A 15,069-nucleotide genomic window follows, 5' to 3' on the forward strand; every position below is an offset into this window, starting at 1 on the left:
GGAAGTGCGAGTAGGAGGATTAAGGTTATTTTCACCTCATACAATACACTGACAAAGAGGGGTACTGCAAGCAGTTCCTGTGTATGCATTTTTAAAAGGTGCTGAACAACCGCTTATACTTGCAAAAAAATTACCACACAAAATATTTGTGTTGTGGAAATCAGGCCTTATGATGAGAGACTTTGGGCTCAATCTCTTTTGCCTATCTGAAAAAGATTGAAGAGCTAATTTTATTAACATTCATGACTATGTTTTAAATACCGGAAAATGCTAGATACTTAATGCTAGATCTCTTAAATTTATAAGACAAAGTTATTACAAGATCTTTTGGCTGGATGTTGAAGCAAATCTAATGGAAATCAGAAATTAGACTCATATTTAAATGTCTTCCAATGCCAGTAATTAGCCACCAGAACAAACTGCTAGTGGATATCTTCAAATCAAGACTCAAAGTCTATCTGGAAGATATGCTTTAGCAAAACACAGATTGCTTGACTGAAGTTGCACAACAAAAGTTCTGTGTGAGTGAACAGAATTTAAGTTCTGTGATATACCAAAGGTCATATTAGATGAACTAACTTTGATTTAATTTTGCTTGATATAATATAAAATCAGAAAAATACTGTCAGTCTGATATGGACTGCCTCCAGTTCAAAGATCTGCTTGCCTTTGCTTTCCATGGTTACTGGTACTAAACACTTCCCTGTTTCTGGCCTTAATTTTAACATTCATGCAAATTTGAATTATTTAAGGGTTTCATAATGATCAGCATCAGAAGAATTTAAAATCTATCCTTATAAATTCATGAGCATACACATGTGTGTGATAAATAGTCTTCTGCGGCTTCATAAATGATCTCCAAAATTCAAAGGGAGCCTCTGATGCATTTCAGCTTTTGTACATATTGCTGGAATTTCCCATCTCTCCTTTTTGGACTAGATAATACAAAATACTGAAGGGAATCAAATCTTCTGGAATTCTTGCCAGTTTATCATGTAATTAAATGTGGATTTACAAGAGTTTATTGCATGTTTTTTTCTGGCCACACTTTTACTAGTCATTGATAACAGAGCTTGGGATAAGATAGATAACGAATCTGATCTAATAGGATAATGCTGAAGTGTGAATGTTTTGATGCATGTACTTACCATCATTGAGCATTCTCATTCTCTTTAATGCCAACTTGTTCGTTATCACAGTAACTCAGGACATCCTGTCTCAAAACCTGATGAAAAATGCATTGCAGTATAAATCAATGTATGTTCAAACATGTATTTGAGGATGGACTCTATGTAACTGAAAATTCTGATCTGTTTAGTGAATAAGTTGTAGTTTTGAATCCATGGTGGATGAGCTTTTAATAAAAAATTAATTCAGAATATTTTTTAATATATTTTTAAAATTCTTGAACATATTGTCTTTGTTGAAGAAAAACAGTTACGAATCAATGATATTTAAAATTCTGAAACAATGTGACAGTCTAGGAAACTAATGTGCCGAAGTGCTATTTCCATTCAATTTGTGTATATATTGATTTTGTTACTATTTTGAATCCAGACAAGAAGGGATTAGATAATGCAGTTGGTTGACAGCAATTAAATCAGTTCATGATTTGCTTTGTCTCAATATGAACAATGACTGGCATTTCTGCTAAAAGTCCAAATTTTTCATTGATTTGAATGCTGTTAAGATTGATCACCTCGAGGGATGACTTGTAAGGCATTTTGTTCTTTTTAACATAGGAAGAAGTTCTTCAAATTGCAAAGTGTGGTTCTCCTTAAAGATTAACAGCATACCTGCAGCACCGGAAAGAAAGATAGATGTGAAATGCAGAGCTCTGGTAAGATTACTCTAAATGTTTAATTTTGTTCTACTGCATTAGAAGAAAAATGTAAGTTTTATTGTTGCTCTGGCTGCTATCATAGAGGATTAATCAATTCTATTAAGTGACCACACACAATCACTTTTTGAATAATAAAATTCAATACTTACTAAGACCTCATTTAAGCTCAGTGATATGAACTAAAATGAATGCTTGAAAAAATGTGTCTTCTTTATCCTATTTGAATAATTACATTTTTATTCTGCTGACATCTGCTTCTAATTTTGGATCTCAGATAAGGCTGAATTCTATAAAAACTTCAAGCAGTTTCTGTACAGTCCACAACAGAATAAGTCTCTTTTGGTACCCTCCTTCCTTATGCATGCCACATTATTATTGTCCTTTAGATTTCATTAATCATTGGAAAGTATTTAATCATATTTGTATTACTAGATGAATACATACTTTCACTCTCAAAAATTAATTAAATGATGTTAGTCATTTAGAAGTACGATTACATCATATTAAGTTGTATGTTTTAAATCACTTAAGTATGTAAAGATAAAATAACTGTTTAGTATGTTTGCTTAATTGATATTTTATTCTCCAAAGATTTGTAATTGTATTTATCCTTGAATTATACTTTATAAGGTTTTTATTTTCAGAGCTAATGTTTTTCTTATGTTCTATATATGGGTATTTGTTTTATCATCTAGACGTCCTGCTTTCTGCATGAATTGTAAGCAGCTAAGAAATACTGACTTTAATAATGGATGCTGGTAACACGTTCTATGAATAGAAATGACTGGTATGGTATTTTGGTGCAGGAACTTTTTTGAAAAGAAAAAATATGATACAAGTACTAGGGGACTACCTCTTCCAGTAACAGATGCTGGGAAGGGAGAAGATTGATTTTACACATCAGCATGTGTTTATGTGGGGGGAAAAAATCCAACCCAGTAAGCATTTCTCAAAATATTTAAAACATCATTGTTTATATATCACTTCTGGTTTGCTCTTCTTTTCTTGAAGTGTATTATCCTGATTGTGAACTTCTCTAGGGCTGAGAAACAGATAAGGATGTTTTCAAAATCTTGGTGTTGGGTGAGCATGGTGGTATGGAGGTGTCTTGTGCTAGTAAGAAACACAAAAGCTAGACTAAAAGAGTTTGTGATTTGGCACCTTGATAAGAATAGTGTAGGTTTTTGTCCTACGGGATCATGCATTGTCTTGTATCATTTTCTGATTTGAAAATACTATTAAAATGGTAAAAGGAAAAGCTAGATTTAAAGTATATTATTGACTTTTATTGTATAATAAGTTCTCAAGCTGCATTTTAACTCTGCCTATAATTTTTAATCTAATTCAGTATGAAAACTTGCAAAAAACACAGTAAAATCCAATATATTTTTACAATGTATGGGGCACTGAAATTCTTGACCTGAATGGGCATAATTCCTTTCTAGGAAGATGAAGGTGGTAAAGAAGTAGCTATACCTCTTCTTCAGATCTCTATGGAAAATCCCATAAAAAATATTTTTATTGATGACTTTTGAAGATGACACAAATATTTTTGACTAACAAATAATACAGGTGATTACTATTATGGAATTGCTATTACTGAATTGACTGGTTACATCCCAGGCGGTTCATTTTGGAGCGGGAGAGCTTTGTCTCTAATGTAAGTGACTGGGATTATCCTAGCTATTTTCTCACTATACACTGTCAGTGTGACACAAGTAAAAAGAACTAATACAGTCCTTGACTATTAAAGAATGGTCAAATACCAGCAGAAAGCAAATAATGCTGGTTGTACTGCTATTAGAATGTTGTTCACAAATCTGGTTCTCAGAGGTTAAGAATTGTGTTGAAATACTGGAAGAAAATCAAAGAAAGCCACTAAAAGTATGGGGGACTGGAAAAGCAGGCCTTGTATATGAATGCTAAATATCTCTATCAACTTACTTTGCCAAAGAAAAAATGGAGAAGGAATGTGATCATTCACTAAAGAATATTGAAAAGATAGTGATGGTCTCTCAGCTTTGCTGACCAACATGCATTAAGAGCTAGCGGCCAAAAATTTAAATCTGAGATATTTAATATCTTGCATGGAAAGTCCTAGTAATGACAACAATAAAACATTGGAAGTTCTTACTGGTGAAAAGAGTAGATAAAGTCTTGTAAAGCTGAGGACTTGAAATTGCTTCAAAAACTGATATATTTTTAAGAAACATAGACACCTGGTACATCTGCTACATCAGTGAGTCAGATTTAATGAATGAATTGATCTCTTTTTGACCTCGGAGTCTGTCTTCTTCCTTTCTGGCCCTTGGAAAGAAAAGGATTAGCAACATCTAATTTAAAATACTAATAACACTGCTTTTGGACAGTAGTTATAATTGTATCTCATAGTCAAATGCAATACAAATTTATACTCAGCATGTCAAAAGTACTTTTCCTGTCTTACACAACTGAGCAGATTTATGAAACATCAGAAATTGGCTACAGCAGAGGTAAAGTTGGCTGGACAGAGTTTAGAAATGAGTAAGGTGTATATTAACATCTTGCTTTTCTTAATGGTAGATGTGGCCGCAGTGACTACCAGCCTACAGACAGCAAGGGAGTCCTCAAGGAGGTGAGGGCTGGTGGGCATCCCAGGAACAGTGGACAGTATGGGATCATCCTGACATATGTCACCTGGGTGCCATGAGTGCTATAGACATTAACAAGACTTCAATGAATATATTTGCTTGCAGATTCTGGTTTTGTGTTTGAGGTTTGCAAATGCTTTAGGCTAACTCAGCCTTTTGTACTTGATAAATGAGTGTCTGTTTGACATGTAATGCCTGTGACAGGATGATAGTTCATACCATATGAAAAGGGGGGGCAAGATGTGTGTGTCAGGGTTCAAACTGAGTTTGTAACTCTGTAGATATTCTGACCCTTAGGGATGGCCTGAGGCAGTGGCCATCAGCTGATGTTGCAAAAGGAATCCTCTGTTGAAGAGTGCAGAGAATTTTGAAGAAACAAGTAGGTCTACCTGGCAGCACCATGCAATTGACTGTAGCTCAGGTCTTGGAGGCAGGACACAGTTGGTCTCTTCTGCTTTCAGTGCACAAAATCATCTAAAAGGAAATACCACAGTTCTGTCTGTACTAGCCCCCAGAACTTATATGACTTTAACAAGGCATGTCACTGTCCTCTTAATTTGCTCAGGATTTTCTGTGCTAAGTAGTATTGCATGTGTTTTCATCTGTCTTTCTTATAACACATAATATATAATTTTGACTAGATTCATGATGTTGAACTGGAACAACACAGGATTTTCCAGTTACATTTATCTTTGGTTTGCACTTTGGTAAATTCTGTGTCTTACCATCCTTAAGGTGCATAATTTCAGTCTCAAAAGGTATCTGCAGGTATGAAAAGGTATCTGAAACACTTAGAGATAATTTGGTTTAACTTGCATTTTTAATAAAATATAATAAATTTACATTTTTACATTGATGAGACCAATCTCACTACATATCACTTTTGGATATGTTCCTTTTTCTCTACCTAAAATTCAAAGTGGAGGTTGAATAGTTAAATGGATCAAACCCAGTTTTATTCCGCTCAAGTTTTGTTAAAACTCTTTTGGCTTGTCATGGCTGAAAGCATTTAACTTGTATTTTGCTAATAATCCAGATTATGATTAGGCTATTTAATGGAAATAAAAATATTGAATGTGTGCCATATTGAAAAAGTCATTATTTTTAATTTATGTTTTTACACTTTTTTTTTTCCAACCTGGGCAGTTTGGTACATGATTTCAGATTACATTTAAAATCAGTTTAAAAAGAATAGGGATATTACGAAGCAGAGTAATCACATATAAACAACACTTTTACTTTCTGGTGAGGTAAGTACGTCACTTGTAAGTCTAGCAAACAGATAACAACTAGTGTGCTAAGTTCAGACCCTCATATAATTTCTGAATAATGCTGAATAGTCATAGCCTCAATATTTGCCTTTTAGGCCATAAAAGGGTAAGTGTTCAATTGTCCTTCCTCTAAAATTTTTGTTGGGCTCTGTGAAACTCATTGGACTCCGAAAGTCTGAACTCACCAGACTCTCTAGGCACAGCCTATACTTTATAGGTTCAATAGAACAGTTCAGACCAAGGTCTGAACCTATGGTATGAACCCTGGACTTGTCTCCAGGGGTGGCTGGAAATGTCAAGGGAAAAAGCAAGAGTATGTACATATAGTATGGTACTTTCACAGCTATTAAGGGATTTCTGTTCAAGCTTTTTGCTGAGCTGCCAGGTCTATCCTTAAACTTATGTATACATTTAGTATCCACAAACTCCTTTGATTTTGAATTTGAAGTGTTTACTGACCATGGTGTAGGAACCACTACCTTTATTTTTTGCTGTGTTCTTTATTTTAATTTGGTACCCCCTAGTTCTTAAATTACAGGAGTCAGTGGACAGTTAAACCCTATCCAGTCTTTCCATGCTACTCATGATTTTGTAGACTTCTATATATCTGTTCTGAATTATCTCTCTTCCAAGATGAAGAATATGATAAGATAGTCATCTTCCTTTGTGTTTTCCACTTGGACGTTCATCTTTTACTATTGTCCTATTTCTCCAAAACTATTTCTTTCAAAAAGAAAAAAAAAATTGATCAAACATGTATTGAAAGGAAGAAAAACATTCAGATTTTAGCAGTGCTTGTCCTCTAACTGTTTCACTTGGTGCACTTTGAAGTGTGTCTATTAAAACGAAGCTTTCAAAACTTAGCTCTACCAGTTAGCCTTTTTGGTTTCTTATCAGTTGATATAAGTCAAAGCAATGATGAGATAATTGAGCAAAATCTTAAGATTAGAAAATTTATTACTTTAAAAAATACAATGCAACATAAAAAATTAGATTTCCATTGATGACATTTAAAAATATTAGGTGAAAATTAACAAGAGTTTATAAATCCCATTGACCTCTTGAAGTGATTCATAGCACAGCAGCTCCTTATATCAAAAGTCAACCTATGACAAACTTCCTTGATGCCAATACTTGACTATACCAACCATTTAAATGAAATCTTAGAAGTGTTAGGAAGACCTCATTATTTGTCCCACTCTCAAAAATCAAGAAAGCGGTCTTACTCATAACCTGCAATTGCTGTTAGGAAGTATTGAAGTGAAAACTGAATTGTGAAGCCCTGATTGAAAACACATAAATAACAGAGGAGATTTTTCTTTTTTTATTTTTGTAGAAGAAGAATTTAATTTGTCAAGTAGGAGTATAGATTTTACTTTGAAGAAAGGAGTGTAACTCTGATGTGAGGTTCCCTCAATTCCTCATCTTTTCCTGCCCAGTCTGTGCATGGCAAACATTAACAGAGTTAAAAATAGTGTTGATCTGCTCAACATGCAGGAAACTGGAAGAAGTAATATAAATATTTCTGAGCATGGGAATGAAGATTCTAATGGCCAAGACCTAAGTGTACCTCCTAGTGCAAGGGCTGGTGGGGTGAAGTACAGTGTGAGAAGGCTTTAGTTTTTATAGCTAGATGCCCCTCCTATTCCTAACTTTATTCCAACTATTAAAAGGATGACAGTGAGACTAAACAGCAAGGCTTGGGGTTAGACCCTGAATCTTCGAGAAGCTAGAATTTTCCAATGGACTATTATGTATCTTAAATGAATCTTGCATTTTCTTTGAGTGATTCGTTTTTTTATATATATCTCATACACTTGAGAATGTCCACAGAATAGCTCAAAATTCTTGAGAAGAGAAACTAGTTCTCTAATCAAGAATGTGTCTATACTGTTACATTCTGATTAAATAGATGGATTAATCAAGATTCCTGATATATTTCATCTAGTAAGTGGTCTTTAAGAAATACACGATAGCCAGCTAAGTATATTTTGCAGCCTTCTATTAAATGAAATAACATATCTTCCTGCTTTTATATCAAGTACTTGTGATAAATCTCATTGTACTGTCAACCATGTACAGTTTCTGTCTTCTGACAACAGTGGTAATTTTTTATTTTGCCTGAATACCTAATGTTTTGATTACAACCATGTATTGCATCTCTGAGAAACAAAACAATATACTCATTCAGTGAACATATCAACCAGATTATAAGGAGTTGCAATGATTCATGTTGTAAACCATATAGCTTGCTGATCTGGATATTTTTTCTAATCCAGACCCTGAACACTCTGAAATCCACTCATTACCATTCCAGAAATGAGAAGAACCTTACTGAAATGGAGGCGGATTAGCCAGATGCAGGTTATTTTCTAAGCCCCATGTATATTAATAGAAATTAGATCAATTGGTGAAGCCTGGAAAAGTTGTAAGGATACATTTCAGCTGTGAAAGATACCTGCCCGCCTTGATTGTTAAAGCTTAGTAAACAGGGGAGCCCTTATGAGGGCTTAGATGATAAGCCTATTTTTCAGAGGAGGGATATTATCAAGTATTGTTAATACTGAAATAACCCAGTCAGTCTTAATGCTGCTTATAATGAACACTTCCAACCTTACCTTACAACTTCATCAGTCATTGCCCAGCTGCAAACTCTGTTTTTTGCCAGCTGTCATAATAAAAGCAATCAATCTAAATTCTAAGTACATGCGTCTTTTGTTGGTGTCCTTTGCCTTTCAGTCCAGCCCGAGAACCTGTTCCAGCAGTTGGCACTGCTGGCCTATAGAGAACATTTCCCCACGGTCATTAAAAACTCCACCAGTTGTGCTACTTGTATAAACGTTTCCATAGCACTACGCTGGAAATAATTCCAGTAAGGAAATTTCAGGTTTGTGAGGCCTCATTACCTATTCTATCATTTTGAAAAATCTCCCTTACTTCTGTTTTGTTCTGCATGATGTAAGGGAGATTGATGTTGGAGACTTGTCAGCTTTGGTCTCCCCCTCCACCTATGCAAATTTCAGGTTGCATTTCACCCTGACAAAGACTATGAACTCTGTTAAAAGAAAGCAGCTAAAAGCTAGTTCAGGGAAGAAGGCAGAAAATACCCTCTGTGATCATTGTCTACCCAGGAATTTCTTCCTTCTTCTTTCATGAAAGCATTAATGTATTTTTATTTCATTTTTGTCTTGTCCAGATCAGCCTGTGGCAGTCTAATGAATCTTAAAGGCAAACAAACCAAACCTGCAACAGTAGAGATGGTACAGGATGCAGAAATGTACTTTCAACTGTATATTTTACTTCAAAAATAATTCTAAAGTATATTTCAATAGTTCTGTGGGTTTTACTCTATTAGTGACTTCTAGATAGCACAAGTTAAATCAGACTGTTGTTCATCAGTAGCTGACAGCCTTTCAAATCCATTATGAATTCTAAAAAATCAGGCTGTGTCTTTTTTCTCATATATGATTACAAGAAAGACTCTGTGATTTAGCATGTGGAACTATAATTTCTGTGAATCATGAGAATGCTGTTCACTTGTCAATAGCTAAGTTGTTCTACAACTCTAAGAGGAAGTGAGAAGCAGCACACGGTTATTATCAGCAAGTCAGAAAGCAGATAAGGAACAGTTCAGTTTGGAACTGGATTGACCTTAGCACAATGTAGCCTACTGTATAAAGAGAGGAGGAGCCCTCCTTTGGACATCCTTTTCCTTTCCCAAAATCCTACTCTCTTCTTTAGGCGGTAGACTGAGAAGGAAAGCTGGATAGCAGCATGGGATTCCTGCTAGTCCTACTGCTGCGTCTACCCCTCAAACCCTTCTCACCCAGCTCCAGAAGTGATTTTGCCTTCTAATGGATTTATAAGCTGTAGATCAGAAGTAGCACCCGTGCCAACTCAGTGATGTTTTTCTTCTCATAGGATATATTGGGTCAAGGAATGATTCCCCTCAAAAATCATGGCAGATCTTTAGCACTTGTGAATCATGCTTTGGGGACTGTAGAGGTAGAAGCCATCTGTGGGAGATGTCAGTCTGTTTTAAATCCATAACTGTTTTACAGAGAGCCACAACAATAAGAGATCACACAAAAGATGTGTTAATGTTCTCTAGATCATGCCTCTTCCCTGGCACCTCTACTTCTTTTGTTTAATTACTTGAAGGGAACCCACAAGGAAAGATGCATCTGTGTTAGCCTTTCAGTTCACAGCAACAGCCTGGTTTTGGGTGTCTCTCCTGATCATCCTCACTTACTGCACTTTCATTTATATCACACAGCAGTCCTGGGGTGCATGAAATGCATCTCTTTTGTGTGTAACAACTGGAGAATATTTTCCAGGTGCTTGTCTAATGTTCTTCAACCATTAATGGGTGTTAAAGTTCATGGGAGTGAAATAGAACTACTCATAAGCAGAACATTCCTGGGCGCTCATACTGTGTGGATGCTGGGTCCTCAGCACCAACTGTTTTGCTTTGCACGTCTACTCCTTTTGTGTCTCACTACATGCTAATATAGATAGATTATACCACCCAAATCTTTGTAACTCTTCCTGTCAAAAAAGACTACGTCATGTTTATTCTAACAGGAGTTTGCATTTTGTGGGAACTACATTATGTCAACAGACAAATATAATGTAGAGAGCTTGTTAGAAATACAACCAGTGTTGAGGTAGATTCAACTTAGAATTTAAATTATGTGTCAGTGTCTCCTTTATTTTTTTTTTAATTATTTATTTAATTAAAAGTAAAAAGCATATAATTAAGAATATTTTGTAATTATGTAACTTCGCAGTTGAAGACAGTGGCACACTGTTTTCATTGCTGTGGTACATTAATTTTTTGTAAATCCTAAACTAAACTGTAATCTGAATATTGTTATACATGGCTGATACTTGGACCATGTTCTCAGAAATTGAATAACCTGACATTATGAATCATGCCCTAAGACCAATTTTTAGGATATGCTTTCATAACAATTGGTAGCATAAAAAGTAACATTCTGTGAAAGAACCATGGCAACATGGTTTGTGGAAGAAAAACAAATTTGGGAAGGTGGTAATTATTAATCACTCTAACTAAAAGCAGTTTGGCAAATAATTCAGACCAGAACATATTTGTATAGCCCATTAAAAAAAAAAAAAAAAAAAAAAAGAGGTGTTATCAAATGGAGGGTAAATTATTAGAAATATTAGAATGTGAGTGAAAATTTTGATAAATGTACAGCAGCTGCTAATCCCTTCCTCTCTTCCCTACAGATGCATGAATCAGTTCTGTGATATAACAGCAGGGAGCTAATGTAGGTCACAAAATGACAGCTGAGCTGTCACTAACTGCCATTGAACAAAAAAGTAAAGTTAGATCAAAACCAAGTAATTAGAGGGGTGTTTCATCTATGCTAGATGAGTGGTTATATATATGAAAAATAACTGTCAAGTGAAGAAAGAGAGTAGCCTTGTATAATTAAACTACTATGTCACTTAGTCCATAACTGCTGTTGCTAACCCTGTGGCTTATGAATCAAAACAAGAGGGTTTTTTGCTCAACCATTACACACTGTAAGTCCGCAGAAAAAGGCCATTTTTAAAAAATTTGCTCGCTGATGGTATCTGCAGTACAGATTGTATAGCTTAGTGAATTAAGTATTAAAGTAATGTCGCTGAAAGGGAAACTTAATGTTTGAACTCTGTTCCCTGGATATACCCCTGTAATGATTGTCTTTCTAATCAGTGGAACTTGTGCTAGTTTTTTAGCTCAAGACAAAACATGGTTGTATATACACTCTGTAGGGTTGTTTTTTTTTGTTGTGTTGTTTTGTTTTTTTTTTTTTTTTTAAATAACGATGACAGGAACCTGAAAGAGAACAGCGAGAATTTCTCCAAGAAATGTAGTTATCCTAAGTATAAATTTTCAAACTATGTTTGGAGGCTCTTACAAGTGATGATCTGTGAATTTTTCTGCAGAAGTATAACCTTTAAACATGTCCTGCCACTTTTCTGAGTTGTCAAGAAAATTGGTGGTACTGCCACTGGTTTTCCCCTCAGTGATTAATGTGAATTAGTGAGTAGTGAGAACTCACTGCTTTCCTTGTGTAATATGAAGAAAAAGGAAGAAGGGGTCTTTATTATTCATTCCATTCCTATGAAGTTTGTCCATCTATATAACAGGAAGCTGTATCTTTTACTTAAGACTTATTTGGCAGGGGTACTACTGCCCTCACAAAATGTAGCAATATCCTTGCTTCTTCAAAATAGTATTGCTGTGTTTCCATGATCAGAATGCTATTTAAAAATGCTGGAGAGAAATTCAAGTACTATTTTACAGTTGTGCATTTCTAGAACATGGTTTGAAGCAGCTAGCTGTTCTGTTCTGCTGGATTTCTATGGATAGTTTCACAGCTTCTGAAACAGCAAATGATGATTGAATGGCATCATTACAATGAGCAACAAGTTTATCCACACATACAAACATTCTCAAACAACATCTGAATCAGGAACTTTAAGTAAGTATATAAAACTAATTAATTGATTACGGATTTGGTTTGAAAACAGATGCTGTGTTGAAGTTTGTAAAATGTCATTAACTCAGGAATACTTGCTTTAGGTTGTACAATTTTAGTTGACTTTTTACTACAGGCTGAAACCCTAACTATTTTAGATCGTTTGGCCTATTGAAAAAGGAATTCAAATCTTTCCTTTTCTATTTGAATCAGAGTAAGGAATGACTATGTAATTGTGACAATATGAACATATCTCTGGCACTTGATTAATCATCATCCTCACTGGAAAGGAGGGACCAGTGTCTGTTACTGTCTGAAGACTGTTCATCAGCCTTTTTAAACTGAATTTGCTGCTTGATTTCAGTTCCTGGTATAAAGGTATATGAAAATCATTGCAACTGAAATCTTAGAAGACTAAAGAGAAGGTAAAGTCTTGGCAAGCATAGAGACTACATTAGTTTCATCTCCAGAACTATTGTATAAAAGTAACCTAAAGGTCATACAATTGGTTCCCTGCAGCAGATACTTGTATTGAACAAATTCCAGCTAAAGTTATTTAAGAAAAATGTGGAGTAAAAATTAGCACTACTCATTTCACATGGAAAGATAATGAATGTGTACTCAGTAATTATTCATTTATATATTTCTCTGGGATTTAGAAAGGATACTTTACAAAGAATTTTAACAGTTCAAAGGAGCCATTTAAGAAAGCAAAAAGCTTTCAAAAGCCAAATTACAATTTGTTCGTGAATATTCATTATTCATTAATTAAATAACACTTCCAGTTACTATGAGTTGTTTGTACATTTGCAGGCATTTTTAGTTCTAAATGCAGAGAAAACAACCACATTTTTTAATTTTACCAATTGATAATTATTAAGTATCTTCAGCCAATTGACAACATTATAACAATTCACATTTTTAAAGTATTATTTTTTGGTTACTGTATTTTACTTTGGTGTTTACTGTGGATTTCCCAATGGGGAACAGTAGTACAGAGGCTGAATTTAGGCTGATAAATTCCGGTTCATTATCTCAGATTGTTTAGAAAAATGGACTGTAACAGTTACTTTGCCTTGCAAATATTCTAATGGATTTATTCAGGTTGTATGTAGAGATCAAGAAGTAAGCTGATTCTTAAGTTTTTATGTAAAATGTCTAAAAGGCCAGCAGTTATTGCTTTAGGCACACTTTTTAGCAGTTGTCTATTTCATGGAGAAAATTCTAAGTGTATATTGCTGGTTCACTGAGTCAAGAGACTTTCTAATCCGTCCATATATTTGAAAAATAGTATTGGCTGTCTTGAGAGGAAGTATCTAATACGTGAGCTCCAAGCAGGATCTGTACAGCAGGAGATAAGCCAGAGGGGAAGGTCTGTTTTGAACAGTGAATTATTAGTTTCTGCTTTAATAAAACCAAATGCCTGGAAGGGATTGAGTTTGGTTTCCACATAAGTGCAGAGACAATAGTTTTGTGTATTCTCTGCCAAATCTTTCGCTTTCTCTCTCTCTCTCAAGTCCCTGAGAGCCACATGAGTACTTAGAAGTTGGTAATGTAACTCTGAAACATATGCTGCCCGCCCCCAGTTCCACGAGAGCTGTTCTTGCTGAGTTGAAACTTGTGCCACTGTTGCCATTTGCAATGGCTCCCAGATCCTTGCCTCTAATGCACTGCTTCTGCACTCTTCAGTGGTGATTTTAAAAGATCACTGTCACAGTCTTTACACTTAGCAAGATGTTTACATGCAGATCTAAGAATAGGCAGGGTGGTTCCATTACTGGTTGCAGCTCTTTCCAACCTTCAAACCTCCTTGGTTTTGGCAGTCTCTAGAAAAATGAATGCAACAGTCTGTTCTCTGTGATCCATACACAGCAGATGGTGACTGTAGGATGAATATAACAATTGAGAAACACTTCATTGATATTTACCCAAGTTTTAAAACTGAAATCTCAGGAGGATACCTTTTACTCTATGAAAGATATAGGATGAAATAATGGCTCATGTCCAGATACATGGATATGCCAAATAATATATATTTCAGGTGATTGTAATAGCAGTCCTTTCCCTCACAAGATGATCTGCCAGGTACTCAAAACTGAGCACACAGGAATATGGAGAAATCAGTATTTAAAGTGCTTTATATTCTTACTCATAAATCCATGGTTCTCTAATAAACACTTTCTTCCACATCTTTCACATACCACCCCATACAGAGGGAGAGGCTGCTTTCTGGGTGACAGCAGAACTAGTAGGATTGCATAGAGAGACCCAGTGAAGTGCATGAGTGGGCCTTGGTTCAGGCTGCTCTAATTTTAGCTCTTTCAGAGATTTTAGTAACAGATATCAGTCAATAATAATATATATTTTGATATTAATATTATTAATAAACATTGTTTGTGATATAGTGAACATGCATTACTTTTTTAGAGTAAATACTAAACGAATGTGTGGGACAGGTTGCCAATACAGATACCTTTAGTATGTCACATATGGAAGACAAAATTAATAATGCAGCATTTGTTGTTGTATGTGAGAACATATTTGTGAGCTAACTTCAAGGACTTAAAAGTTAAATTTGCTTGGAGCAACAACTGACAATGAGGATGTTTTCTTTTTAAAGTTTATCTGACCTTTTAAGTCATAGTAAGGCATAGAACTGGATTACTCTTATAGAGACTATTCCTTCAGATTTATATATATTTCTGTCTTCAAAAAAGTTATGAACATTTAACAAATTCTCTTTTCATTATAATACTGATACTGTCTGGCTCCTGAGACTGCAGAGATATGCCAAAAAGAAAAGTTGGATTTAAAAAAACCGAGTGTCTAGG

At 35.0% G+C, this 15,069-nt stretch overlaps 1 protein-coding gene across 1 annotated transcript in view; it reads left to right on the top strand.

Annotated features, from left to right (window-relative positions):
- CFAP47 (cilia and flagella associated protein 47) overlaps positions 1–15,069 on the top strand; it is a 351,597-nt gene that overhangs the window by 229,017 nt on the left and 107,511 nt on the right. The window contains exon 51 of the mRNA XM_087759023.1: positions 1,743–1,840. Coding sequence (XP_087615149.1) covers positions 1,743–1,840 — 98 coding nt within the window. The remainder of the gene's footprint in view (positions 1–1,742; positions 1,841–15,069) is intronic.

This window comes from Nipponia nippon, unplaced genomic scaffold (genome assembly GCF_047370975.1).
Source record: "Nipponia nippon isolate SJK-2023a ecotype South Korea unplaced genomic scaffold, ASM4737097v1 scaffold_2, whole genome shotgun sequence".
Lineage (NCBI taxonomy): Eukaryota > Metazoa > Chordata > Aves > Pelecaniformes > Threskiornithidae > Nipponia > Nipponia nippon.